Source organism: Pseudonaja textilis, chromosome 10 (assembly GCF_049901715.1).
Source record: "Pseudonaja textilis isolate UNSWEBS1 chromosome 10, rPseTex1.2, whole genome shotgun sequence".
NCBI lineage: Eukaryota > Metazoa > Chordata > Lepidosauria > Squamata > Elapidae > Pseudonaja > Pseudonaja textilis.
In genome coordinates this window covers 24,225,065-24,250,861 of record NC_141999.1, presented here as the reverse complement: position 1 = coordinate 24,250,861, position 25,797 = coordinate 24,225,065, and the positions used below count along the sequence as shown (strand labels likewise).

General features: G+C 48.1%; 1 protein-coding gene across 3 annotated transcripts in view; it reads left to right on the top strand.

The window, feature by feature from the left end:
• NOVA2 (NOVA alternative splicing regulator 2) overlaps window positions 1–14,308 on the top strand; it is a 37,465-nt gene extending 23,157 nt beyond the window's left edge. For 2 of the 3 annotated variants that reach the window (XM_087939324.1, XM_087939325.1), the window contains exons 3-4: window positions 5,832–5,998; window positions 10,741–14,308. In XM_087939324.1, the coding sequence (XP_087795450.1) occupies window positions 5,832–5,998; window positions 10,741–11,757 (1,184 nt within the window). In that variant the 3' untranslated portion in view covers window positions 11,758–14,308. The remainder of the gene's footprint in view (window positions 1–5,831; window positions 5,999–10,740) is intronic. The other variant, XM_087939326.1, reaches the window with a different exon arrangement.
• The last annotated feature ends 11,489 nt before the right edge of the window (window positions 14,309–25,797 follow it).

The following is a 25,797-nucleotide window of genomic DNA, read 5'->3' as shown; positions in this document are numbered from 1 at the left end:
AGGTTTATCTTCCTGAGATTCTCAGGAAGTGCAGCCTCTCCTATGCCTTCTTCACAAGCATGTTAGCATTCATAGTCCACGAGAGATCCTCCGAGATAGAAGTGCCCAGGAATTTAAAACTACCACCCCTCTCCACCTCCTTGCCATTTATGTACAATGGTAAACGTACACCTCTCTTCCTCCTGAAGTCAATTGTAAGTTCTTTAGTTATTTAATTTAATTTAGTTATTTAATATTTATTCCTTTAATTGAGCAAATTCCCCAGCCAGCAGGCTAGCAAACTTTAAAAAGTGGGGACTTCAACTCCCAGAATTCCCCAGCCAGGATGCTGTTGAGTTTTAAAACGGGTGGGCTTCAACTCCCAGAATTCCCCAGCTGGCATGCTGGTTGAACTTTAAGGCTGTGGACTTCCAGCTGCTAATTGTCTTAGCTGGCTGGGGAATTCTGGGAGTTGAAGTCCGCAGTGTTCAAGTTTGAGAAACACTGAGAGGAGAGCAGCGGAAATCTATGAGCCGGTCCTCGGGACAGAAGAGCCACCGCTGCTAGCGAAGCCCCACCCTCGCTCTGGGGATACAAGGCGGCGGGTGGAGATGAATAGGTGCGGCAGACAACTATTCCTCTCCCCGCCAGGTGGACTTGTTAGCTGGCGTTGAGAGAGAAACTTTGTGCCTAATAAAGGAATCACCGCTTCAACTACAGAGGGTTTGTCGTGTCTGGGGAGCTGGGTCAGAACCGACTGGGTGAGTGGGGGGCACGGAAGAGCACGCCAGCAAGCCCAGGCTGCCAGCGAGGACCTAGATGAGCACAAGTCTCCTTTCTCCTGCCGGCCTTTTTTTTGGGTCTCTTTAATCCCAGCTGGGATTGAAGGACACACAGTCTTCGGGTGGGGCAGCTCTGCTAAGCCGCTTTGCCTTTTTCAACCCTCGATCGCTGGTTTAGAGAGGCCGGGAAATCCTCCCCGATGCAAAAAAATAAATAAACAAACAAACAAACAAACAAACAAATAAATAAATAAAGGATGCTTGGGCGGATGAGAGAGAGAGAAAGAGAGGGGGGGGGAAAGAGAGAGAGAGAGAGAAATCGGCCCGGATGGTGTTGCCATGGCGATGGGGAGCAGGTGCCCTATTTGCCAGCAGCTTCCGGGAGGGACCCTCCCCCCCCCTTTGCCTTTCCCTCCCCTCCCCTCCCCTCTTCCTCCTAAGGGGAAGGGAACCCCTTCTCTATTTGACAGGGTTTTGGCAGCTGTAGAAACGTAGCGCGAAGAAGAGGCAGAGCCGGGTGTCCTTGACGGCGCATTTGCAAAAAAAAAAAAAGAAAAAAGCTCCCTGCATTCGCAAAAATCTCCACCCGGTGTTGTGTGTGCGTGTGCGTGTGTGTGTGTGTGAGAGAGAGATTAATCCCAGGGAGGGCTGCTGTCTTCCTACCCCGCTGGGCAATCCGGCTGACAAATCCAGCGGTTGCAGCTCCCGCGGCCGGGCTGGTCCTTCTCCGAATATGGAAGGGCAGCCTTTGGTGCCAGGCGGAGGAGGGTTGGCAAAGGGTGGCCGGCCTGGGCATGGAAATGGCACCAAGCTCCAGGCGAAGGAAGAGGTCCAAAGTCAGGGGGAAGGTGGATGGCGAGAGCTGGACTGGGTTTTTTTTTTTTCCCCCTCCTCAGAACCTTCTGGGGGCTTTGGGACTACAATTCCCATCATGCCCCTGCAAGACGAGGCTTCCCCGCCTCAGCAGAGCCCAAGCGGAAATTCAGAGAAGGCCTCAACCGTTCGTTTGGTGACCGTTCCGTTACAATGGCGTGGAAAAAAAAAAACCCACTTAGGAGCCTTTTTCTCATCCTTACGACCGCTGCGGCGTTCCCCGGGGTCACGTGATCAAAATTCCGTGCTGGGCAACCGGCTCGTATTTATGACGGTCACTGTGTCCCATGATGCTCTTTTTATGACCTTCTGACCCGCAGAGTCAACGGGAAAGACAGATTCCCTTAATGGCCATTAACAAATCCAGCGATTTGCTTAACAACGGTGGCAAGGACATATTTGTTCAAGGGGGCCAAACTCGCTTAGCAAACGTTTTCGCTTAGCAACCCAACTTTTGGGCTCCGTTGGGGTCGTAACTCGAGGACTGCCTGGATAGAAATGCTGGCACTGGAAACGCAGAGGGGAAAATCTCGGCCCAGATTTTAGTTGTTTTTAAAATCTGGGCCCCCTCATTTGGAAGGGGGTAGGGAGCAGCAGCCTGCAAGAAAAAAAAGGGGGTCTCCTCTGGATCCCAACCAGGGGTGCTACAATCATCCCGCGCCCCCAATTTGCATCCTTGGAAAGTACCGCTTGCTTGGGACCTTTGCAGAGGTTTTGTGTTTTGGGATGTTTTGAAGCAACGGCGTTTTTGGGTGAACGGAAAGGAAACAGGAAGGGCTGGTTGGGCGGGGCTGGACCGGCCGGCAAGTGATTGGGGGAGGGAAACGGATTGAATGGCAGGAAATGCGCCTGGCGATAAGGGGACATGAGGCAGGACATGAGGCTGGGAGGCAGCCCTCCAGGGACGGGGAGGCCTGCTTGAGCCCATTGGGGAGATGGGAAACCGAGGAAGCACAGTTGCAGGGTTTGAGCGTGGCCAGTCTAGAGAAAAGGAGGGCTGGTGGGGGTGTCAGGATAGCGGTATTCTTGTATTGGAGGGGCCGCCCCGAAGAAGAGGGGGTCCGCTTGTGCTCCAAAGCACCGGAGGGCAGGACAAGAAACGATGGATGGAAACTCACCGAGGAGAGAAGCAACCTGGAATGAAGGAGAAACTTCCAAACAGGGAGGACGATTAACCAGGGGAACAGCCTGCCACTAGAAATCATGGGTGCTCCGTCACTGGAGGTTTTTAAGAAGAGACTATTAGACAATCACTTATCTGAGATGGTTTACGTTCTCCTACTTGGGCAGAGGGCTGGACTAGAAGACCTCCAAGGTCCCTTCCAGCTTTATTCTATCCTATATCCTATATCCTATCCTATCCTATCCCATTCGATTCCATTCTATATTCTATTCTGTTCTGTTCTGTTCTATTCTATTCTTCATTCTATTCTATTTTCTATTCTATTCTATTTTCTATTCTATTCTATTCTATTCTATTCTATTCTATTCTATTCTATTCTATTCCATTCCATTCCATTCCATTCTATTCCACTCTATTTTCTATTCTATTCTATTCTATCCTATCCTATCCTATCCTATCCCATTCGATTCCATTCTATATTCTATTCTGTTCTGTTCTGTTCTATTCTATTCTTCATTCTATTCTTCATTCTATTCTATTTTCTATTCTATTCTATTTTCTATTCTATTCTATTCTATTCTATTCTATTCTATTCTATTCTATTCTATTCTATTCTATTCCATTCCATTCCATTCCATTCTATTCCACTCTATTTTCTATTCTATTCTATTCTATTCTATCCTATCCTATCCTATCCTATCCCATTATTCCATCTATATTCTATCTGTCTATTCTATTCTTCATTCTATTCTTCATTCCTATTCTATTCTATTCTATTCTATTCTATTCTATTCTATTCTATTCTATTCTTTCTATTCTATTCTATTCTATTCCTTTTCCATATTCTGTTCTATTCTACTCTACTCAGAGAAGCCACCTGGAATGAAGGAGAGACATCCTGATAGTGAGAACAATTAACCAGGGGGAGCCCCATCTCGAGGGTGGGAGGTATCTCTTCCTTACTTCCAGAGGTGCAGAGAAGCACATTCTGCACATGCTCAGGAACACATCCACCGTGGCAGCTTCCCATCAACCAGATGCTGGGGGTTCCAATATTGTGGGAGGGGGGGGCTTTGTCTCCTCCCCAACGCCTGTTTTTCACCCCCAGCCCAGCTGGCTTTGGATGAGACACCCCGGCCAAAGATGAGAGGGCTGCTCCCCCTTCCTCCCCCCCCCTCCGCCCCCCACCAAGGCCACGTGGACAAAGTGGTCCCCTCTTTTCATCATCCTCTGGTTGCCTTGGCGATAGCCTCCTTCCCCTCCCCCACCAAGCTGCCTCCTTTTTGAGGGGGTGCCGGTTGCCGTGGCAATGGGCCCTGGAGGCCAGCCGATTGGGAGGTGGCAGAGGGCGGGAAGAGCAGCCGTGGGTTGCCATGACAATCGCAAGGGGAAGAGAAGCTGGGGGGATGCAGGGACCCATCTTGGGGATGAGCTGCGGGGGGGCGGAGGAGTTGAGTGGGGGCAAGCAATTTGCTGGAGGGTTCAGCCGGCTAGAAATCCTTACCTCCTCCTCCTCCTTTTCTTTTTCCTCCCTTTCTTTCTCCTTTTTTCTTCCTCTTCTTCCTTCCTTCTCTCTCTCCTATTTTTCCTCCTTCTCCCCAATTAGCAGTTTATTTATATATATCTTCTACCCATTAATATTTTTCTTCTTTCTTCTTCTTCTTCTTCTTCTTCTTCTTCTTCTTCTTCTTCTTCTTCTTCTTCTTCTTCTTCTTCTTTCCTTCCTTCTTCCTTCCTTCCTTCCTTCCTTCCTTCCTTCCTTCCTTCCTTCCTTCCTTCCTTCCTTTCCTTCCTTCCTTCCTCTCCTTCCTTCCTTCCTTCCTTCCTTCCTTCCTTCCTTCTCCTTCCTTCCTTCCTTCCTTCCTTCCTTCCTTCCTTCCTTCCTTCCTTCCTTCCTTCCTTCCTTCCTTCCTTCCTTCCTTCCTTCCTTCCTTCCTCTCTCTCCTTCCCTCCTGCCTGTCCATTTCAGAGGCATCCCTCCCCTCGCTCTGCTCCTTTCCCTTCTTCCTCTCCCTGAAGTTGCGTGTCGAGGTGCCTGCTCTGCCTGCTCAAAGTCCTGGGAAGGTTGGCATCCTCATCCTCATCGCCTCTAAATAACAACCTGGCCACATGGGGAGAAGCAGAGCTGCAGTGGGCGGGGCCAGGGGGGCAAGTGGGCGGGGCCATGCCATCCCAAGGGCAAAGGTTCTGGGATGGAAGGACCCCGGGATTGTTTTGCTCTGGGCTTTGAACTTGGGTGTCAACACACCCAAAGAAAAAGGAATCCCGATAAAAGGAACGTTAGGCTGTTCCGCCTTTCCTACACGAAACCGAAGGCAGGCAAGCTGGACTGTCCATTTCGGGGGGCGGGGGGGGGTGTCCCTAAAAACAGGATTGGGGTCCAGAAACCTCGGGCTCCTTATTTGCAAGAAGTGGGATCAGCTGAGAGAAGAAGAATCTTTCTTGTTGCAAGATCCTGGAATCCAGAATCCTGGGGGGGTGGATCCAGCGAGCAGATCCTCCTCCCGAATGCCTTTTGTCCGTCTTTGCTCTGAGTTTTATAGGCAGCTGGTCCTCAACTTACGACCGCAGTTGAAAACACACACACACCCCGCAATTTCCCTGGCTAAGCGAGACAGCTCTCGTGAGCTTTGCCCCACTTTACGACCTCTCTTGTCATGGTTGTTAAGCCAATCTCTGCCCCGCCCACTTGTCATCAGGTTCAAATCTGTTTTTTGCTCATCAGAAGGGCGCAAAAGGGGGAAATCACATGACCCCGTCATAAACACGAGTCAGTCGCCAAAGCGTCCGAATTCTGACCAGGTGGCCGGGGGGATGCTGCAATGGTCATAAGTGTGAGAAACGGCCACAAATCACTTTTCCAGTGCCGCTGTTCCTTCCAACAGTCCCTCAAGGAACGGTTGTAAGTCCAGGACCGCCTGCATTCAATTTATATGCTGCCCTCTCACTATCCCAAAGCGGTTTGTGGCCGCTTGTCCCTCCAAAACGAGACCCGGGAAAAGGGACCCAGCTGACCTCAACCTCTTCCAGAGTCCCATTTTAAAATGTGATGTATTTTTTCCCCCTCCACGCAGGGACGACGGAGCGGGTATGCCTGGTGCAAGGCACCGCCGAAGCCCTTAACGCCGTCCACAACTTCATTGCTGAGAAGGTTCGAGAAATCCCCCAGTCGGTTGTGAAACCCGAATCCGTCAATATCCTACAGCCACAGACCACCATGAACCCCGATCGAGCCAAGCAGGTGAAGAACAGGGGGGTGTTTCGAACGGGTGGGGTTTTCAGTTGTATAGGTTTTTTTGGGTGGGTGGGTGGGGGGAACAGGAGGCCTCTGCAAAATTAGAGCGAAGGGCATTTGGCTTAATTTGCCCCAAATCTGAGGCTCTTCAAATGGATTAGACCTGGCTGGGGAATTCTGGGAGTTGAAGTTCACCCATCTTAACATTCATTAGTATGTTAGCCAGGGAATTCTGGGAGTTGAAGTCCACCCATCTTCAAGTTCATTAACATACTGGCTGGGGAATTCTGGGAGTTGAAGTCCACTGTGAGCTCATCCAGGTTTAAGAAACACTGGATGAGCCCACAGTTCCCATCGTTCCCAGCCCAGTGAAATCTGAGGAGTGATGTAATCCAACCCATTTAGATGCTATCAAATTCTGCCCCAGCGTTATTATTTGAGAAAGATTTTTTCTTTTTTTGGCTCCTGTTACCTTACCAATCCACGGGTTGCAAAACGTTGGAAGTCTAAAGGTTAAACAGATGCTTCTGAAAATATCCACCCCAAATGTTATGGAGGCGTTTCATTACCTCTCATTTTCATTCAGCTTTTCCCAAGCACCTAACATTCAAACCGTGTGCTATTTTTTACCATTTTGCTGGTACAGCCGAGAGTTACCTGGAGACGTAGTACTTATTTTGGTCTTTAATTGATGATTAAACATTGCAGAGGGCTGTCAAACTAGACTTTTCTTTCTATTATTTGCTGCATTTGAAAAGGGATCTAAATTCAGTTCCTGCTCATGGGCTGACATTCAGGCATTTTCAAATATAAATCCCAACACATTAGACATATTTAAAATAGTTCTCCATTTCTCCTGCATTAAAAACCTGAGCCTGTTACATTTCAGCAACTCATATTTTGATTGATTGATTAAATTTATAGGCCGCCCATCTCGCTATCTCGGGAGTGATTCTGGCCAGCTTGTAGTGCAATAAAATAAGAATAGAAAAACACATCAGTGTACGAATATTTAAAATTAGGGGAATTCAAGAGAGAAAAAGAATAAAAACCCGTCAGAATATTAGGGGCTGATGATCTCCGCCCTCCAAATCAAAAAGTCGCCTGAACCACCATATTGGCGGCAAATAAATTTGATAAATTAAAAAAAAAAAAATATGTAAAAACACAATCTACCTTCTGTTTAAACAACTAAACAGCCCCAAACCAATTCATGCTTTTATTAAAAAGGCAGCTGCACAGAGAAAAATTGGTATTTTTCCTATTAGGAGAAGAAAATGCCTTGAAAAACTATGAATTGGTCTCTCTCTTTTTTTCCTTTCTCTCTCTCTCTCTCTCTCTTTCATTTTCTTTCTCTCTTTCTGTCTCTCCTTTTCTCTTTCTGCCTCTTCCTTTCTCTCTCTCTCTCTCTCCCTCTTTCTTTTTCTCTTTTCTCTTTTTCTCACTTTCTCTCTCTCTCTCTCTCCCTCTCCCTCTTTCTCTCTCTTGCCATTCAAGCTTCATGTGCACAGAAGAGGATCACAAGTCTGCATTGTCCCTGGATTGTGCCGTTGCTATGACAGCCAGTTGTGGGTTGTGGCTACAAGCCAGGCACAAAGATGATGCCACATTTACACAGGAGGCAGGAATGTGGCACAGAAGTCACTTTATCTGCCTGTCTGGATAGATCTGGAAAGACAGAAAGCGTTTCTTAAATGCATCCTTGTCTCCTAAAATTACGACCTTTTTTCCCCCACATTCTGATGAAAATGCCTTTTTAAAACATATTTTTTAATCCTGCCTTTATTGTTTTTGGAAATAACTTAAGGCTATAAACATACCTAATACTCCTTCGTTCTTATTTTTTCCCCAACAACCCTGTGAGGTGGGTTGGGCTGAGAAACTGTTGGGATTGACCCAAAGTCACCCAACTGGCTTTCAAGTCGATGGGGAAGCCAGATTCACTTAACAACCATGGCAAGAAAAGTCATAAAAATGGAACAAAACTCACTTAATGAATTTCTACCTTAGCCACACAAATTTTGGGCTCAATTGTGGCTGTAAATCAAGGCCTACCTGTATCTCCAGAGCCAACAGCATTATGAAAGAAACACAGACAAGCACCCACAAACACACAGACACACAATTTCGTTCAAGGCCCTGCACAGTTAATCATAACTGAATTCTAAGGAGCCTAACTTAATCCCAATATACATCCAGTGCCTTCTGACTTAAAGCTATGGACATTCAGCCGTCCAGCAGGGGCACCGCCAAAATTCACCGCACGCCTGCTTGTCTTCCAAATTCACCATCCTGGGCCAAAACCAAACAGCGAACGCAATCTTCTAGTCCTCATGCATCATTCATATTTCTTCCTCCTTGTTGCTAAAGGGCACCTGAGGTTCCGGCTATAAGTAGAACAAGTTTTGCTTTCCTCTCATGTGTGCATTTGGGCGTGTGTGTGTGTGTGTGTGTGTGTATACGCTCAGACAGAGATTTCACTTTCTATCACGTCTAAGACGGAACGCCTGGAGCCCAAACATGTCAAAACTTCGCCTGTCTCCTCTGTTGAAAGGGTCACCAGGCGGCCCGACCCGGAATTGTCCTAAATCTTGAGGGTTTCGATGGAAGGGAAGGATGCTGTCCGTGGTGCTGAAGGCGCTTTTGCAATCGGGCTGCCTGGCAAATTGAGAGGAATATAGGGGGATTTTTTTTAAAAGAATTTAAAAAGGGGGATGTGGGGAAGAAAATGAATGGGCCTCCATTGTCTGAGGTTTATTTTATAGGACTTTTTAACTTGCCCCTGACAAGTCAAAGCCTTAGTAAGACCACGCTTGGAATCCTGCATCCAGTTTTGCTCACCACACTACAAAAAAAGATGTTGAGACTCTAGAAAGAGTGCAGAGAAGAGTAGCCAGGACGATTAGGGGACTGGAGGATAAAACATATGACGAACAGTTGCATGAACTGGGCTTGGCTAGTCTAGGGAAGAGAAGGACCAGGGGAGACAGGAGAGCATCTTTCAATATTTGAGGGGCTGCCACAGAGAGGAGGAAGGGGGTCAAGCTATTTTCCAAGGCACCCGAAGGCCAGACAAGGAACAATGGATGGAAACTGAACAAGGAGAGATTTAACCTGGAAATAAGGAGAAACTTTCTGACAGGCAGAACAATCAACCCACGGAACAGAAGTTGCCTTCAGATCTGTCGTGGGAGCTTCATCATTGGGCTGCCATCTGTCAGATATGGTGTAGGGTCTCCTTTTTGGGCAAGGGGTGGGACTAGATGACCTACAAGGTCCCTTCCAACTCTGTTAAATCTGATTTTAAAAAAGACCTGGGGGGAAATTGAATTGCAAAGGAGTTTAGAAAGCAGTACAGGTTCTCCTTGGCTTACAACAGTTGGTTTAGTGAACATTCAACATCACAGTGGCACTGAAAAAAGGGACTTATGACCGTTTTTCACACTTACAACCGTTGAAGCATCCATGCAGTCAGGTGATCAAAATTTGGATTCTTGGCAAGGGACTCCTAGTTATGATGGTTGCAGCGTCCTGGGAGGGTGTGATATGAACCCCTTTTGCGACCAACTGACAAGCCAAGTCAGAGGAAACCAGATTCACTTAATGGCCATGCCGCTAACTTAAAAATGGCAGTGTTTTGCTTAACAACGGTGGCAAGCATGTTTGTAAAATGAGGCAAATCTCACTTAACAAATGTCTCACTTAGCGATATCAATTTTGGGCTCCGCTCTGGTCGTAAGTTGAGGATTGCCTGTAGAAACCCTAAACCTGTGTCAATAAAACCTATTTTTTTCTGGCCTGAAATTGTAGCGATGAGTAACAGGATGATCTGGTTGCCACGGACACATTAGCTCAGAAACACCACAATCCCACTGTTTTTATTAGGGATGGTATCCAAAATATTTGATAAGAAAAGTATGTATTTAATATCACATGTCTTCGTAGCAGCGAGGATTATCTTCGTACAATATTGGAAAAACGAAGACACCCCGCGAGATGAAGTGATCATCAGGAAGACATTAGATTGTGCAGAAAAGGATAGACATACATTGAAACTTAAACAGAAAGAAAACACAGAATATTAGCAAACATGGAACTTATTTTACCCGTGGTTGGAAAAAAAGGGAGTGGAGAGTAAGAAGGGAACCTGTATTGCGGAAGCAAATTAAATACCCAGACAACACGATGTTTATTAAACATTAAGAAATGTAATCAATAAAGGTAAAGGTTCCCTTCCTTTCACATCCGTGCTAGTCATTTCCAGCTCTAGGGGCGATGCTCATCTCCGTTACAAAGCTGAAGAGCCAGCGCTGTCTGACGACGTCTCCATGGTCACGTGGCCAGCATGACTAAACGCCTTCGAAGGCGCATGGAAAGCTGTAACCTTCCCACCAAAGGGGTCCCTATTTTTCTACTTGCATTTTTCACATGCTTTCGAACTGGTGGGTTGGCAGAAGCTGCTGGGACAAGGAACGGGAGCTCGCTCCGTTAGGTGGCGCTAGGGATTCGAACCGCCAAACTGCTGACCTTTGTGATTGACAAGCGCAGTGTCTTAGCCACTGAGCCACCGCGTCCCCTATATATAATCAATAGAAAATTAATAACATTTGTTTTTTTAAAAAAGAAACGATATAATCCCAGTTCGGCCTAGTTTAGCACGATGTGCTATCCCGCCCTGATGTAGAAGAGGGTTAGAAGTTGCAATCCGAATTCAATGCTCTTCCTCTCCTTTTCCTCCCCAAATTCAGGCCAAGGTGATCGTCCCAAACAGCACAGCCGGGCTGATTATCGGCAAAGGTGGCGCCACTGTCAAAGCCATCATGGAACAGTCTGGCGCTTGGGTGCAGCTGAGCCAGAAACCCGAAGGCATCAACCTCCAAGAACGCGTGGTGACCATCAGCGGAGAACCCGAGCAGATCCACAAGGCCGTCGACATCATTGTCCAGAAGATTCAGGAGGATCCGCAGAGCAGCAGCTGCCTCAACATCAGCTACGCCAACATCACCGGCCCAGTGGCCAACTCTAACCCAACTGGATCGCCCTACGCCAACTCTACAGACGTTCTACCCGCCGCCGCCGCCGCGGCCACCGCTTCAGGCTTGTTGGGCCACACCAGCCTGGCTGGTGTTGGCGCCTTCCCGGCTGCCCTGCCGGGTTTTTCCGGCAGCGACCTCTTGGCCATCAGCACAGCGCTCAACACCTTAGCGAGTTACGGATACAACACCAATTCTTTGGGGCTCGGCCTCAATTCGGCTGCCGCTTCCGGAGTCCTGGCTGCCGTGGCCGCCGGAGCCAACCCAGCGGCTGCCGCCGCCGCTAACCTCTTAGCTTCGTACGCCAATGAAGCTTCTACGAGTACCACGGCCCCAGCCGGTGCAGTTGGCGCCTTCACCTTGGGCTCTTTAGCGGCAGCCACTGGGGCGGCTAACGGCTACTTAGGGACCGCCTCCCCGTTGGTGGCCAGCTCCTTCCTAGCCACCGAGAAGCTAGTAGAAAGCGCTAAAGATATGGTGGAAATCGCCGTGCCGGAAAACCTCGTCGGTGCCATTTTGGGCAAAGGCGGGAAGACGTTGGTCGAATACCAGGAGCTGACAGGGGCCCGCATCCAGATTTCCAAAAAGGGGGAGTTTATTCCAGGTACCAGGAACCGTAAAGTCACCATCACGGGCACGCCAGCTGCCACCCAAGCCGCGCAATATCTCATCAGCCAGCGAGTAACGTACGAGCAAGGAGTCCGGGCCACCAACCCACAGAAAGTGGGATAAGAGGAGGCCCAAGAGAAGGCTTGGGGAGGGGTGGGGGGGGGTGAGGAATAGGTTCAATCAGCCCTTTAATTGTGAAAAACGGTAACCGCCATGACCCCGGCCCCTGCCCAGTGCCCGTCTCTCTGCCATACACACACACACACACACACACACACACACACACAGATACACAAAGCCCCCCGTGATTGGGAAGCAGCCCGTCATATTCTGCCGGACATTTATTTCACCAACGGTGTGGCCTGATTGTGTATATATTTCTCTCTCTTGATCGATCTATCTATCTATCTATATATATATATATATGGCGACGTTTTCTTTTTTTTTTTCTTTTTCTTTTTTCAGTTGATGGATTTGAATAGAAAAAAAAAAAAAAAGATTTTTTTTAAAAGAAAACAGTCCTCTTTCTTTCTGAGTCTCCGAATGAGTCCGATGGAGCAAGGATCCCCCCCACCGCCACTTTCTAGCTTTCTTTCCTCTCTCTCCGGCAGAGAGTAGATCAGCTCCAACGAATCTCTCAGTGGGCTCTCCCCGTGGGGCCCTTCTCCACGTCACCGCTGGAGATTGGATCAGGTTGGGTAGAGGATCAGGTTGGGTCTTGGGAAGGAAACGGGGAAAGGAGTTAGGTCCGGACCGGAAGCGCCACACAATTCCCGCCGTGATAGATCCCGCTTTTCTCTTGGAGGGAAACGAGGCAGCTCCTGAGTTGCATCGCATTCGTCCTGAGTGAAGAGGACGTGGAGGAAGAACTTGGGGGGTGACAACTGTTTTTCGGCTGGCTTTGAAGCAAACAACGATCGCATTCAAAGCCCCTGGTCACAGGTAGTCCTTGACTTACAACTGCAACTTGAACCCGACGTTTCCGTTGCTAAGGGAGACAGAGGTTCAGTGAGTTTTGCCCCATTTTGCGACCTTTTCGCCACCGCTGTTAAGCAAGTCGCTCCAGGTGTTTGGTGAATCGTGGCTCACCCCCACCCTCACGCCGCCTTGACTTGGCTCGCCAGAAACCGGCTGGGAAGGTCGCAAAAAGTGAACCCAGGATGCTGCAACTGTCATAACTTACACGCCAGTTGCCAAGCCCCCGAATTTAGATCGGGGGACCGTGGGGAGCCTGCAACGGTCATAAATGTGAAAACTGAGGTCGTTTTTTTCTCAGTGCCGTTGTAACTTTGAGCGGTCACCAAACACATGGTTGTAATTCGAAGACTACCTGAATTCTTATTTTTAATAGGGAAAACCTGAGTCCTTTTTCCCCGTTTCCCCAACCGTGGTGATCAAAGCAAAGTCCTTAGATGACCGTGTTGCAGAGAAGGTCTCTTTTCTGTCTTCTACTGAAAGCGGAGGAGCTTGTGCCGGGGGTAGAGAACTGGGTCTGGGTTCAGACGCAGAGAACTTCTGTCTTCTTGCCTTGCTGGGGGTCTGGCCTCGAGTTGCTGTGGTGACCCTTCCTAGGGTTTGGGTTGAGCGTCCCCCCATTGCAAAGAAGGCTGAACCTCTTGAGATATAGATGTATACAACCTGCAAGGAGATGGCCAGGTCCTTCTTGTGTGATGAAAGTCAGACTCGTGGAGTCAACCTTCTCCTTCCTGTGGCCCACCTGTGGTTTGTTGTGTCTTCCTTCCCAGGTGAGGTACGTCTACCCTCACCTTCCGTTGTGTTTGGGCCGCAGGAAGATCTTCGTACATGTTTCAGAAGGGGCCATCTGAACCTGGAAAGGCGCCCAACCCCAGGTTTTGGCTACAACAAAGCGGTGGGAAATTTGGAAGGAACAACCTGGCAATGAAAGCTCCTGTTGCCTTAGAGGACCAGACAGGTGCACACTGTGAAGACGGGGATGTTGTCAGTATTATGGGCTGTCGAGGTTCTCCTCAAGCCCGGACCATTGCATTTTCCTTCTGACTTTCTTTGTTTATTCACCCTCTGGTTACGGTGTTCCTTAACCTTGCCAGCTTGAAGACGTGTGGACAACAACGCCCAGAATCCCCCAGTTGTGTCCAATGGTGGGGTTCAACTGGTGTAACAACTAGTTCGCCTGAACCGGTCCGAACCGGTAGAATCACACCCTTGGTTATATCTCAGGAGGTTTCAATCTCCCAGCAGACTTTGGGGAGCTGAAGTCCACATCTCTTCAAGCTACCAAGGTTGAGAACTTGCTCTTAGTCTCAACCAGCAGTATTACCAATCCAATAGGGTGAGACGGCCTTCGTTCCTCGGCTCTCTTCATTCATGAATCTCCCCGGTGACGGTGTTCTGGTTTTTGTGTAGTGTTTTGTTTTTTTCAGATCATAGTTTGATTAGGGCTTCCTATTCTTAGTGTAAACTTGGAATAGCCGTGAAGGCCACATCAAGAACAGGTCCCACCACCCAAGTGGTGACTTTTCCTCTCGGTAGGACTCTGCGTCTTTCTCTCTCTCTCTCTCTCTCTCTCTCTCTCTCTCTCTCTCTCTCTCATTAGTTTCCATGGGGTAACCATTGGGTTATCTCCTCCTCTCCTTCTGTCACCCTCAAAAGGGTGCAATGGATGGATGGATGAATGAATGAATGAATAAATAAATTGGAAAAAAAAAAACAGGGTATTTCCCTGCGATGTTTACATATTGGGCTCGCTATGTTCTCTCTGTCTGTAGAGAGCTCGCCAGCTTGTCGGCTTTTGAAGATTGCCAGCATTTTAACCAAGCGTTTCTGGGTCGTGCTGGGTTCCCCCCCCAAGGACGATCAGAGTCCAGAGTCGGCCAGCCAGGCTGAACAAATCAACCACGTGTCCTTGCAGTGCTTGTGGTAGCTTGCGTGTTTCTTCCAAGGATGTTTATCCAAAAGGCGCTGAAAAGGCTAGCTTGAATGAGGACCTCACATTGTTGGCTTGTCTGAGAGCTTGTGACAGTTCCCGGTTCCGTCATTCAGCATAAAAGGCCTGAGGTTGTGAAGTCAAAAGTCTACCTCTTCACTGGAGATCCAACCTGGTGTAGAAGATAGGAGGATGTTGCCGGTGGACGCCTACCCAGGCGTTGTGTTGGTTGAGCTAGGCTTGTTGGAAATGAGATGGAGTTGGCAGCCTAACGTTTCTTGAATTTGGGGGGTGGAGGGTGGGAGAAACCCCACATATGAGAGCCCCAATGTTCTCTAGGATAGAAGTTGCTGGCCGGTGCGTTTAGTGTCCTTCTCAAGACTCGAGACCCGAAGAAGCTGGAAAAAGCAACTCAAAGAGAAAGGTCTCCAGCCAAGCTTCTTCCCTTGAGGGCTTGGCCAGGTCCTTGTCTGTCCCTCTGGCAGAGATTTTCCTATGCTGCATTCAAACTCCTCCCCGTCCCTCAACTCTTCAGCACTGAGTTATGGATTTCTGCAATATTTCAGTGACTCTCAAAGGGGGTGTGGGGGGGTGAGGGGGGGAACCATTCCTTTCAGACCGTCTCCCAACCATCGGGTGGAGATTCAGATCTGCAAGGAAAGAACTTAGCACACAGCCCACATCTTTCCTCGATGCTCTTCAGACGAAGAGTTTGAGCCGCTGACTGGCTCACTTAGGCCAACGCTCCGGTTTCGGGGCAGTAAGAGGTTGGGGTGTATAATGGGTGGGTGGGCCATGGGTGGGTTTAATCCTCTTAGGTAGTAGCATGTGTCTGTTTTCCTTCTTAGGCTGAAGGGGAGGGTCTTGAGACCCTCAAAACCACTAGAGAACAAACAAAACGAAAATGTGAAACTTATATACTATTCATGTGTTTTGTTTTTTTTAAGGAAGCAATATCTATTGAGCATCTTGCACTGATTTTAGGGAGTAAGGATGACTGCAATCAGCAATTTTATCGACCGAGGTTCGCAGTTAGGGATGTTTTTTGCAGGCGGGGTGGGGGGGGGTAGGGGAAACCCCCCACCTTCCCACTGGCTGAGATTCTCCTTATTCTTCTTCTTCTTTTTACAATGAACAAAAAATACTGTTGCAGTTTTGCAGGTGCATTGCATATCATGCTTTCCTTGGGGTGGGCTTGGCGGGGGGGTGGGGCTGGGGGGGTGGGGTGGGTGAGGGGAGAATAGGGAACAGACGATAGGGAACAGATTTTCGTGCCAAACTCTCTGCGTCTTTTTAAATATGGTCAGTATTGAACGGAGAAGGAGCCTCTTGCCCATTTTTGCCACACACACACACACACCCCACACCAAATCCTGTGTATATTTCGACAGTACAGCTAGTCCTTGACTTATGACTCCCATTCGGACCACGGGGGTGGTGGTCATTAAGCCAGTGAGGCCCGATTTTATGAACTTTTTTGGCGAAGCGGATTATCGCAGTCGTTAAAGCGAATCGGATGGATGCTAAGCGAATCCGTCTCCCCCTCCCCCCATTGACTTGGCTTGTCCGGAGGTCAGGTGGGAAAGTTTCGGCTGTCAATCACTTGACCCCCCCCCCCCGAGACGTTGCAACTGTCGAAAATACACGCCAGTTGACAAGCGCCCGAATTTTGATCACGTGACTCGGGGAGTTCTGCAGTGGTCACAAGCGCGAGGACTGGGCTGTCAGTCCTTTTTTTTTTTTTTTTTCCCCGGTGCCGTTGTAGTTTCCGCATTCGCTCAACGGAACGGTCGTAAATTGAGGACTGCCTCTATCTGGCCTCTGCTTTTTATTTCGTCCCACTTTCTTTTTTCCCTCCGGAGGTTGTGTACCGGGCTGGGCACCTTTCAGTATCACCCTTGCGTGCCAAGGAAGCAAAGATTTGGCAAGAAATAAGGAGGAGGGGATTCTGCCTCGAATTGGGCCCACCTCTCTCCTTTGGCATATTCCTGCAAAGCCGACGATGGTCAAAAGGAGGAGAGCCAAGGATGGCCGCAAAGACCCCTTTCTCTGTCTCTCCTCGGTCGCAGAGATCCAGCTGAAATTGCAGAATCCGGCTTCCCTAGTTCTGGTCATCCCCACCCCCCTCAAAAAAGCAGATTTTGGGTTTTAATTAAGGACGCCGGCTTTTGCACTTTGCAAATCCTGCCTATTTGCAAATCCTGCAAATTGCAAAAAAAAAAGAAAAAAGAAAAAGAAAGAAATTGCAATTTCTTGCCGTTTGGGAGGCAGAAAACCCCAGTTCTTTAGCAAAAATTCCTGCTGTTTCCCCGGCCTTTTAGGAGAAGGTCTCCGAGGAGAAAAGACATCGCGTCTAGAAATAAAACTAGAATGCTGGGAGTTGAAGGCCATAAGCCTTGAAGTGGCCAAGGTTGGTAGAGCCATGGTTTCATTCGTTCTTCAGTGCCCCAAAACTTGCTGCCATGCCAGGCTGGGGAGAGAGTCCACATGTCCATTTAATTCAAGGATGGGCAATTAATTTCCAAGCCCCCCACCACGAGAAACTGAGACCATTGTGGAGGGCCGAATGAAGAGGGTCGTGGAGGTGTTTAGTACATGCACCCACGCACAAATGTAAGTTGACATTTCCTTCCGAATAAAAGCAACTCACGCGGGCAGGACAGAGAGAGAGGCCGGTGGCCGAGGCTTTAAAATGACCGTGTCTGGTTTAACTGGATTTTAAAATATATATATTGCACAAAACTATTTTGGTTGGAGAAACCTGCGGGTCTATTTCCTTGCTTCTCCTTCTTTTCACTTTCCTCCTTCAAACCCACACGGTTACAGGTAGTCCTTGATTTACGAACACGATGTCGGTTGCTAAGCGGATCCGGCTTCCCGCTCCCCTTGACTTGACTTGTCAGAAGTCAGTCAGTCAGATGACATATATTGATCACAGGATCCACCCAACTCTCGTAAATCCATGCCGGTTTGCCAAGCACCCGAATTTTTTTGACCACATGACCACACAACTGCAGCGGCCGTCAGTGGGAGGACTGAGCCGCGTTTCTCTTTTTCAGTGCCATTGAAACTCCGGACGGTCGCTAAACGAGACCTTTTTTTTTTTTTTTTAAAGCGATCAAAAGTTTGGGATCGTCGAAAGACAATGTTGGTCTTCTCCGAAGAACAAATACCCTTCAGAATTATTACTGACATAATCCTGTTTAAAAAGACGCACTTTCCCCCTGCCCCCCATTTTTGAAGTGCCAAACTACTATTATTTATAGGGAATGTGCAGCTTTTAAAATAAAATTGAAAAGAGGAACAATGTTGGGGAAAATAGGGGCATTTTAATATTTAAAAACAAACATTTAAAAAAAAAAGATAAGTGTAGTTAGCGGATCTGGATCCTGGATCCTTAGTAACTTTGAAATATATAAATATAAACATAAATATATATATATATATATATATAATTTTTTTTCTATTAAAAAAAGAGAGACCGTTGAGGACTTTCTGCCACCGTTTAGGAACCTCCGTAGCTGTCTTGATGCTAATTTCTGGTTGGTTAGAGGCCTGATTCCTAAATATTTTTCATCACGATCTTAGGGAATGTGATTGTCGACCGATTCCTTTGGGAAAGCGCGAATCTGCTTAGCGAAACAACGTCAGTGTTCTGCTGTATTCATTGGGGTTGTTTTTCTTTTTAAAACAAAAAACAAAACCAAGTGAGCAAACCGAAACTCCCAATCGGATAAAATGCTGTGTTTTGTTGAGGGCAAAGAGAGAGGTTTCCTGCATTTGCTGAGCCTAACCCTGCTTTGGTAGAGAAATGTAACCTTACTACTTACTCAGGCATATGTTGGTTTTGCGAGGAAAAGGAGAGGAGAGGCGAGAGGAAAGATTGTTTGGTAAATCCTAAAGTGATGGTTTTGATATACCCAGCACTAGAAAATGTCGAATAAATGTTGAACGGTGGGGCTTTTTTGTGGGGGTGGGTGGGTGGGTAGAAAAGCCGCAGGCCTCTTTGGATACCCGAGAGGCTGGCTCTTGCCAAAATCAGCCCAGGGATTTTAGCTGGATGCTGCTCAACTCCGTCCCCAACCGTGTCGCCTCTCCATCCTAAACCAGGATGAGGTCTCTTTGATGTCCGTGGGATCGGGTGCGCAAGTCGATCAGGGTTTGCTGTGAAGCGTTCCGGTGCGGCTGTGTTTTTGGACCTGCCGTCTGTTTTCCGTGCTGGGATGTGACCTATCATGAATCTCAAGGGTGGGATTGAGGGAGGGAATTGCTCCTGGTTTTGACCTGGTTCTCCTAACCCTGATCCACGGGAGAAACGACGTCATTGTGCCGGGGTCAATCCTTCACCGACGGCACCTCTTGGCTGCACCTGGAGAGCAAACCAGGGCCAGCGATGGCGAACCTTGGCCGTCCAAGCACCCAATTGTAACCCGTCTCCTCTCTTGGCCAGATTCCATTACTGGGACTTACTGGGACCTCCAGGTTCTCTCCCTCCCCCCCCTTTGGACCATTTCCTAAAGCAACCCTTCCTGGATACACGAGTACCCTCCCCCCTCTCGGTGCACGGAGGGACAGAGTTGCTTGAGCAAAGCAGTGGTGAAACAAGACTTTTGAGCTTTTTCATGTGCCAAATATGAGCCAGATCTTTTCCTGAAACCCATAAGGACAGATATTTTTGGGGTGGGGGGGAAGGCAGCCGGGGGAAAGTGTCCTGGCCCGGCTGGACTTGTGCGATGTTCCCTCTTCCTGGTGTGGCCTCCTGTCCTGCTTGGATTCACTCCCTAAGTTGCTCCCGTCTCCTGCCAAACCGGAGCAGGGAAAAACCTCCTTGGTGCTTCTGAATACAAGCTTGGAAGATGAGGCCTGAAAGAGGGTCCACCCCGGAGGAAAAACACAGACACAAACGGGGGTGCGTGTGTGTGAAATGTTCCTCTCCCCAAATCCCAAACCCCGAACGACCAAGACGCAACGTCGTCGTAGCTCCGATAAGTCACCGTTCACCCAGCCGGAGAAACGCAAGTTGGCGAGTTGCGTTCTTGCGTTCCTTCCTTTCCTCTCCGCATCCATCATCTCCGTGGTGGCTAGTTTCTTGTCTTCTTCCTTTCTTCATTCCCAGGGGATTTGGATCAGAACCAGTGGTTTGGTGGCAGGAGGAAGGGGGAAATGAGCGAAGGGGACCTTCGGCAACTAAGGTCTTCTCCCGTGGTGACCACACACAGTTGTCCATGTACATTGGCCAGGCGCAATTACCACCCCTCGTGTGAACATCCCCATGTTTCAAATACCGAGCCTTCATATTTTTTTCCCTCTCCGCCGCCCCTTTCCTTAAAAGCCGCCTGATAACGTCTTATTTTGGTTTGTGTCGGGACATTCTCATTTACCCGGAGCATCTTTTTTTCCATTCAGCATTTTGACACGTCCGCTCACCACAAAGTTCTCTCTATAAATATATATATAAGTAAATATATATATATATATATATATATATTATTTAAAAAAAACAAACCGAACACACACTTATTCTAAAGCAGCGTGGGACTCTTTATTACAATAGCTGGCTACCTCCGGACTGCTCTGTTTCCCTCACCCTCCCACCCAAAATCCACTCCATATCTTCCTCCACATCAAGAACATTTCTCAAGTGTTGTTTCCTTGGGCGACGCAACCTTTCATCTTTTCCAACGTTTGTTTGTTCGTTTTTTTTCCCCCAAAGTCAACTTTTTGGCTTCATCTGAATTTGGGGGTGGGGGGGGGGAGACTCCCCCGATCTCGAATTATCCCGCTTGCCGGGCACCGCTCATCTCGTCCTGCTCCGTCTTCTGAACTTTCGAACTTCACTCCTTTTCATCATTTTGAACTTTTTAACAACCCACCTTCTGTGTTCATCCAACCTGTTGTTTTTATGGAATTTTTCCTCATCTTCCATATTACAAAAAAAAAGAAAGAAAGAAAGAAAGAAAGAAAGAAAGAAAGAAAGAAAGAAAAACATTTCAAAAATTATATATATAAGTATATATAAACATTAGGGGCGGGAGGGTGCGAAAGGAAGACAAAAAAAAAACCCCTGCAAAAGACTGTCCAATTCTTAACGAGTTAGATTGAAGAGGGGATTTGATGTTACGATTTTTTCCCTTTTAACTGTGAAGAAAAAGAAAGAAAGAACGAAAGAAAAACCGCTGCTCCACCATTGCTTCATTGTAAATGCTTGATTTCTGTTTCAAACATGTCTGTGGAGTTGTGGGAGGTGGGGTAGACAGGGGTAAGAAGGGAGACTATGACTTATTTTATTTTGTTTTACTTTGCTGGGGGGGTTTTGTGTGTGTGTGTGTGTGTGTGTGTTCTCAAACATCAGAGACACGGCCGTGCATAAAAGAACTGGAGGTTTGGAGTGCAAAACAGGTCCGTTAATTTAATTGCCCGCGAAAAGTTGGCGAGCCCTGAAGCCATGGGGATCATTTCCTATTTATTATTGCTCGCGAATGCAACTGGAAGTGACGGAGTGGTACCCTTTCCGTCGTGAGCGGAAATGTTGCCCCATGAAACCATCTCACACGGAAAAAAGAAAATGAAACTTACCTTTCATGGTCTACAGCTCTGAGAGAAGAAGGAGACGTACAAAAACACTCAAAAATTGAAGTCTCTTTGTCCCTAATGGGACGACGCCATTCAAATTTGGGAGGAATTTCAAGACAGGTCAAATGAATCTTCTGGTGAACCCGGATGGACGATATTGGTACCATTCGTGGGTTAACCTAGCTTAGCCCCCCAAATTTGCAGCCAAACAGCAGGACGAGTCTCTGTTCCTTTCTTCTTTCTGGTCATAACGGACTCGCTGAGGAAATGAAGGAAGATTGGGGATACAGGGCCGAGAATGAGTTGGAACAGGCAGAGGATGGACAATCCCATCCTACCGTATTAGGAACTGTCCAGTTTGAGGAGTGAAGTGAATCCCGTCATTCTTGGGATGTCTAGAACCAGGAAAAGGAGGACTACCAATTAATTTTGCATGATTTGAGTTCTGCTGTCTTTAGGTAGCCAGGTTTCCTTGCCTTTAGTGGTCAACCGTTCTCTGCTTCATGCTTAATGTTTCTCAACTTTAACCATGTGAAGATGTTAAGCATAGCTGGCTGGGGTATTCTGGGAAATGAAGTCCGCACTTCTTCACATGGCTGAGGTTGAGAAACCACATGCCTTAAAACCACATGTCTCTTTCTTTCTTAGTGACCATATCTTAGAGAGTCTCAGGTATGGAGGCCTCCTTACAGATGCTTTCCCCCCCTGAAACCTGCCCCGCCCCCCCAAGTTCTGACCAAGATCTCCCCAGTTGACACCACAGGGAAAATCCGGAGAACTCCAAACAGGGCAGCTTTCCAGGCGGTCAATCCAAGTCAAGATGATGACCCCTGTAGAGCAATCAATCTTCTCGAGAACTTCCATCGTACAGGTAGCAACCACTATCGGGACGACTTCTTTTTTTTGACCATCCCTTGTAGAACGTCTTGGGCACGTCTTAAATGCTCAAAGAGCCATTTCCCAAAGAAGAGAAAACACCGGGAGCCTCAAACCCTGGGCGGGCGTGGCCAACTCAACATCGCTCCCACTCAGTCACATGACCCCACCACCACCACCACACTTACCCTGGTTTTGTGGCTCCCGGTGTTTTCTGTGGGAAATGGGTCTCCTGTTTTTGGTGTTTTACTTTCTCAGGCCAGGTGAGGAGTGACTGGGAAGGGAGGGCGAGGGGCGGAGCCAGCCAGCGATGGGATCATCCAACAGGGAGCTTCAGCAGAGGGCCCAAAGAGCCTCATGCGGCTCCGGAGCCATGGGATGCTGACACCCGATCTTGGGGAAGAGGTTTCCTCAGTCTGGTTCTCTCCAAGCTGATTGGGGTTCAGTTCCACTCCATCCTTGGTCAACATCGGTCTGACCATCCTGGTAACCCAACACCTGCGAGGTTGTCCATTTCGGAAAGGCGGCTAAAGGACAGTTGAAGGTTCAACCATGCCCACTCGAAGAAGACCAGCGGGACGTGTCTCCTTACAGACCCACAAACCTCCAGTTCCTTTTATACAAAACTCGCTTGCAAATCATTCCGGGACTTTTTTTGTTTCTGCATCCAAACCTCTCCCTTTGAAACAGAAGGTCTTCTTTAAACCTTACGGGGGGCGTTGGTGCCAAAGGGAGCGGCCACTCAGCCAAGAAAAGGGGTTCTGGTCGAAAATGGGGTTCTTTTTAATTGTTATTATTTTTTAAAAAGGAGCAACTAAGTAAACCAATCACATCGTCATGGCTACCTAGCAAAAAAAAAAAAAACAAGAGAAGAGACAAAAAACAATTTAAGAAAAAAAAAATTCTGAATGTCTTGGTAGGTTTGTGTGTTTTAGTGTAAAGTTGTGTATTGATTTTGTGCTTGGTGGAGTCAGCCTTTTTTTTTTTTTTTTAGTGCTAATACTATTAACTCATTTCTTGTCATGATAAATGTCCATTCACGACATCTCTTCCGTCTTCTGTTGTCGTTTTTTCTTTACATTTCACGACAATCTCTTAACCCATTTTAACGAATGGAGTTTGGGGGGGGGAAGGGGGCCTACCAACAAGGACAAGGCATCGAGGGTTCATCATCTCCCCCCCCACCCCCTTCACACACCCCTCCTTCGTCCCATTAACCGGGCAGAAGGGTCATTCTCAAACCGCCATCCCACCACGCACCAGGTTCCTTCCACTGTGTTGGACTTCCTTCATCCTCACCCACCAGAGGTGTTGTCTGTGCCAGAGATCACAACATTTGGGGGGAGGGGCTCTCAAAAGTGTGGCCTGTGGGGGGGGGGAACCAGTGAGGGGTCCCCAAGACCCTTTTCCACGGGCTTCTCCCATGTCCGATGTTTTAAAATGTCTCCAGTCTTAATTTCTGCAGGAACTATGGCTAGATGCCACCTTAAAACTCTTTTTGAGTTCCTCAGTCAGAAGCTAACAGGATCCTTGAGAGCAAATTTTTTGAGAACCACTGATTTGGGGGGCGGGGGTTTGATCCCTGATCCCGATGGACCTACAGAACTTCCAGTCTTTGGCTGAAGGTCCACTTCTTAGTTGCTCCCCACCCACGTCTTCAGCCATCAGGGGATCAAGTCAATCCAAAAATGTCCCAAGGAAGCTGCCCTGATGTTTCTTCTGCGTGAAGCGTGGTTGAAGGACGGGGGAGACTAAAGAGGGAAACGAAGCCAGCCCCCCCAAAAAAGGAAGCAGCTCACCAGGGTCTAATGTTAAAGTTGTGTGGCCCTTTTCTTCCCTTGGGGCACAGCTGGCTCAGTCCTTGGCTCCAAAATGTCTCCATCAGCTACGCTCAAGTAGTTATGGAAGCTACCTGAGATACCTAAGTGGCTTGGGCAGAGATGCAACCCCACCGTGCCCTGTTTCGGCCGTTCTGTTGGTGACCCTAGTAGTAGAGGAGTTGGTGGGTCTTCCAGGTGGGGCACAGTCCATCTGCTTGGCAGCCCCAGCTACAATCGCCACTGGCCGGAAGCGCTGAATTCCTGCATCCTCTGCGGAAGATCTCAGAACTTCTCAAACGCTCTAAACAGAGGTGTCCAACCTTGGCCCCTTTAAGACCTGTGGACTTCAACTCCCAGAATTCCCCAGCCAGCAAAGCTGGCTGGGGAATTCTGGGAATTGAAGTCCACAAATCTTAAAAAGTCATCAAGGTTGAATATCCCCGCTCCAAAATAATTGTTCCTTCAATTCGCCCAATGTGGCAGGTCCCAACCCAGCCAGATCTCCTGATCGATGATTATGACAACGCTTAATTGCCTTAATTGGATCAAACATCACGATTCAGTCCCATCCCGCTTGCTATGTCACCATCTCGGTGCCAGGTGACTGGCAAGGCTTCATGGCTTCACCAGCTCTTTTTTTTTCTTTGTTTGTTTTCTTTTTCCCATTGGCTGAGTAAGAAATAATAGGCGTGGCACGATGACCACAGCAGCCAATCCCTGTTTGGGAGAGACAGTCTGGGCTTCCAGGTCTTTGTGACCGGTTCTGTGATGGAGACCTTTTTGGGGGTTGGGGGGGTTTCAGCCTCTCTTTCTCTCCATCTCTTTGACTTGGAGGACCACAGAAGCAAAAAGGGTCAATTAATTGGATTGGCATTGGCAGGCTGCTTTTTTTAAACCTTGTATACAGGAGGGTGGTGCAATGGTTAGAGTGCTTCTATTGCAAGTACTGCTGCTGCAACCAGCTGCCTGCAGTTGGCAGTTCGAATCCCGCCAGGCTCAAGGTTGACTCAGCCTCCCGTCCTTCCGAGGTGGGTAAAATGAGGACCCAGATTGTTGGGGACAAGAGGCTGACTCTATCTTCCTTCCTTCCTTCCTTCCTTCCTTCCTTCCTTCCTTCCTTCCTTCCTTCCTTCCTTCTGGAGAATGGAGTATTGCAGGCTAATTCTGCCAATTGCCAGGAGTTCAATTCTGACTGGCTCAAGGTTGACTCAGCCTTCCGTCCTTCCAAGATGGGTAAAATGAGGACCCAGATTGTTGGAGGTGATATGCTGACTCTATAAACTTTCCTCCTTCCTTCCTTCCTTCCTTCCTTACTTCCTCCTATCCCTCCCTCCCTCCTGGTTAGAATGCAGTATTGCAGGCTAGCTCTGTCCACTGCCAAGAGTTCAAATCCCACCAGGCTCAAGATTGACTCAGCCTTCCATCCTTCTGAGGTGGGTCAAATGAGGACTCAGGTTGTTGGGGGCAAGAGCCTGACTCTGTAAGCCACTTAAGATGGTTGTAAAGCACTATAAAGCGGTATATAAGTCTACGTGCTATTGATATTTGGGTTTGAGTAGTCTAAAGAAAAGCAGAATTTGGGGCGACATGATAGCAATATTCCAGTCTTTGAGGGGCTGCCCCAAAGAAGAGTTGGGGGTCAATTAGTTTTCCAAGCACCAAAGAAGGCAGGACAAGAAACAATGGATGGAAACTAATGAAGGAGAGAAACAGCCTGACGTTAAGGAGAAACTTCCTAACAGTGAGGACAATTAACCAGGGGAACCGCTTGCCACTAGAAATGGTGGGTGTTCCATCCCTGGAGGTTTTTAAGAAGAGATCGGACAGTCACTTATCTGAAATATGATAGGTTCTCCTCCTTGAACAGTGGGCTGGACTAGAAGACCTCCAAGGTCCCTTACAGCCTTAGGATTCTATGAGTCAGGGAGGGAGGGAGGGAGGAAGGAAGGAAACGGATAAAAACTCATCAAGGAGGTTTTTAAGAAGAGA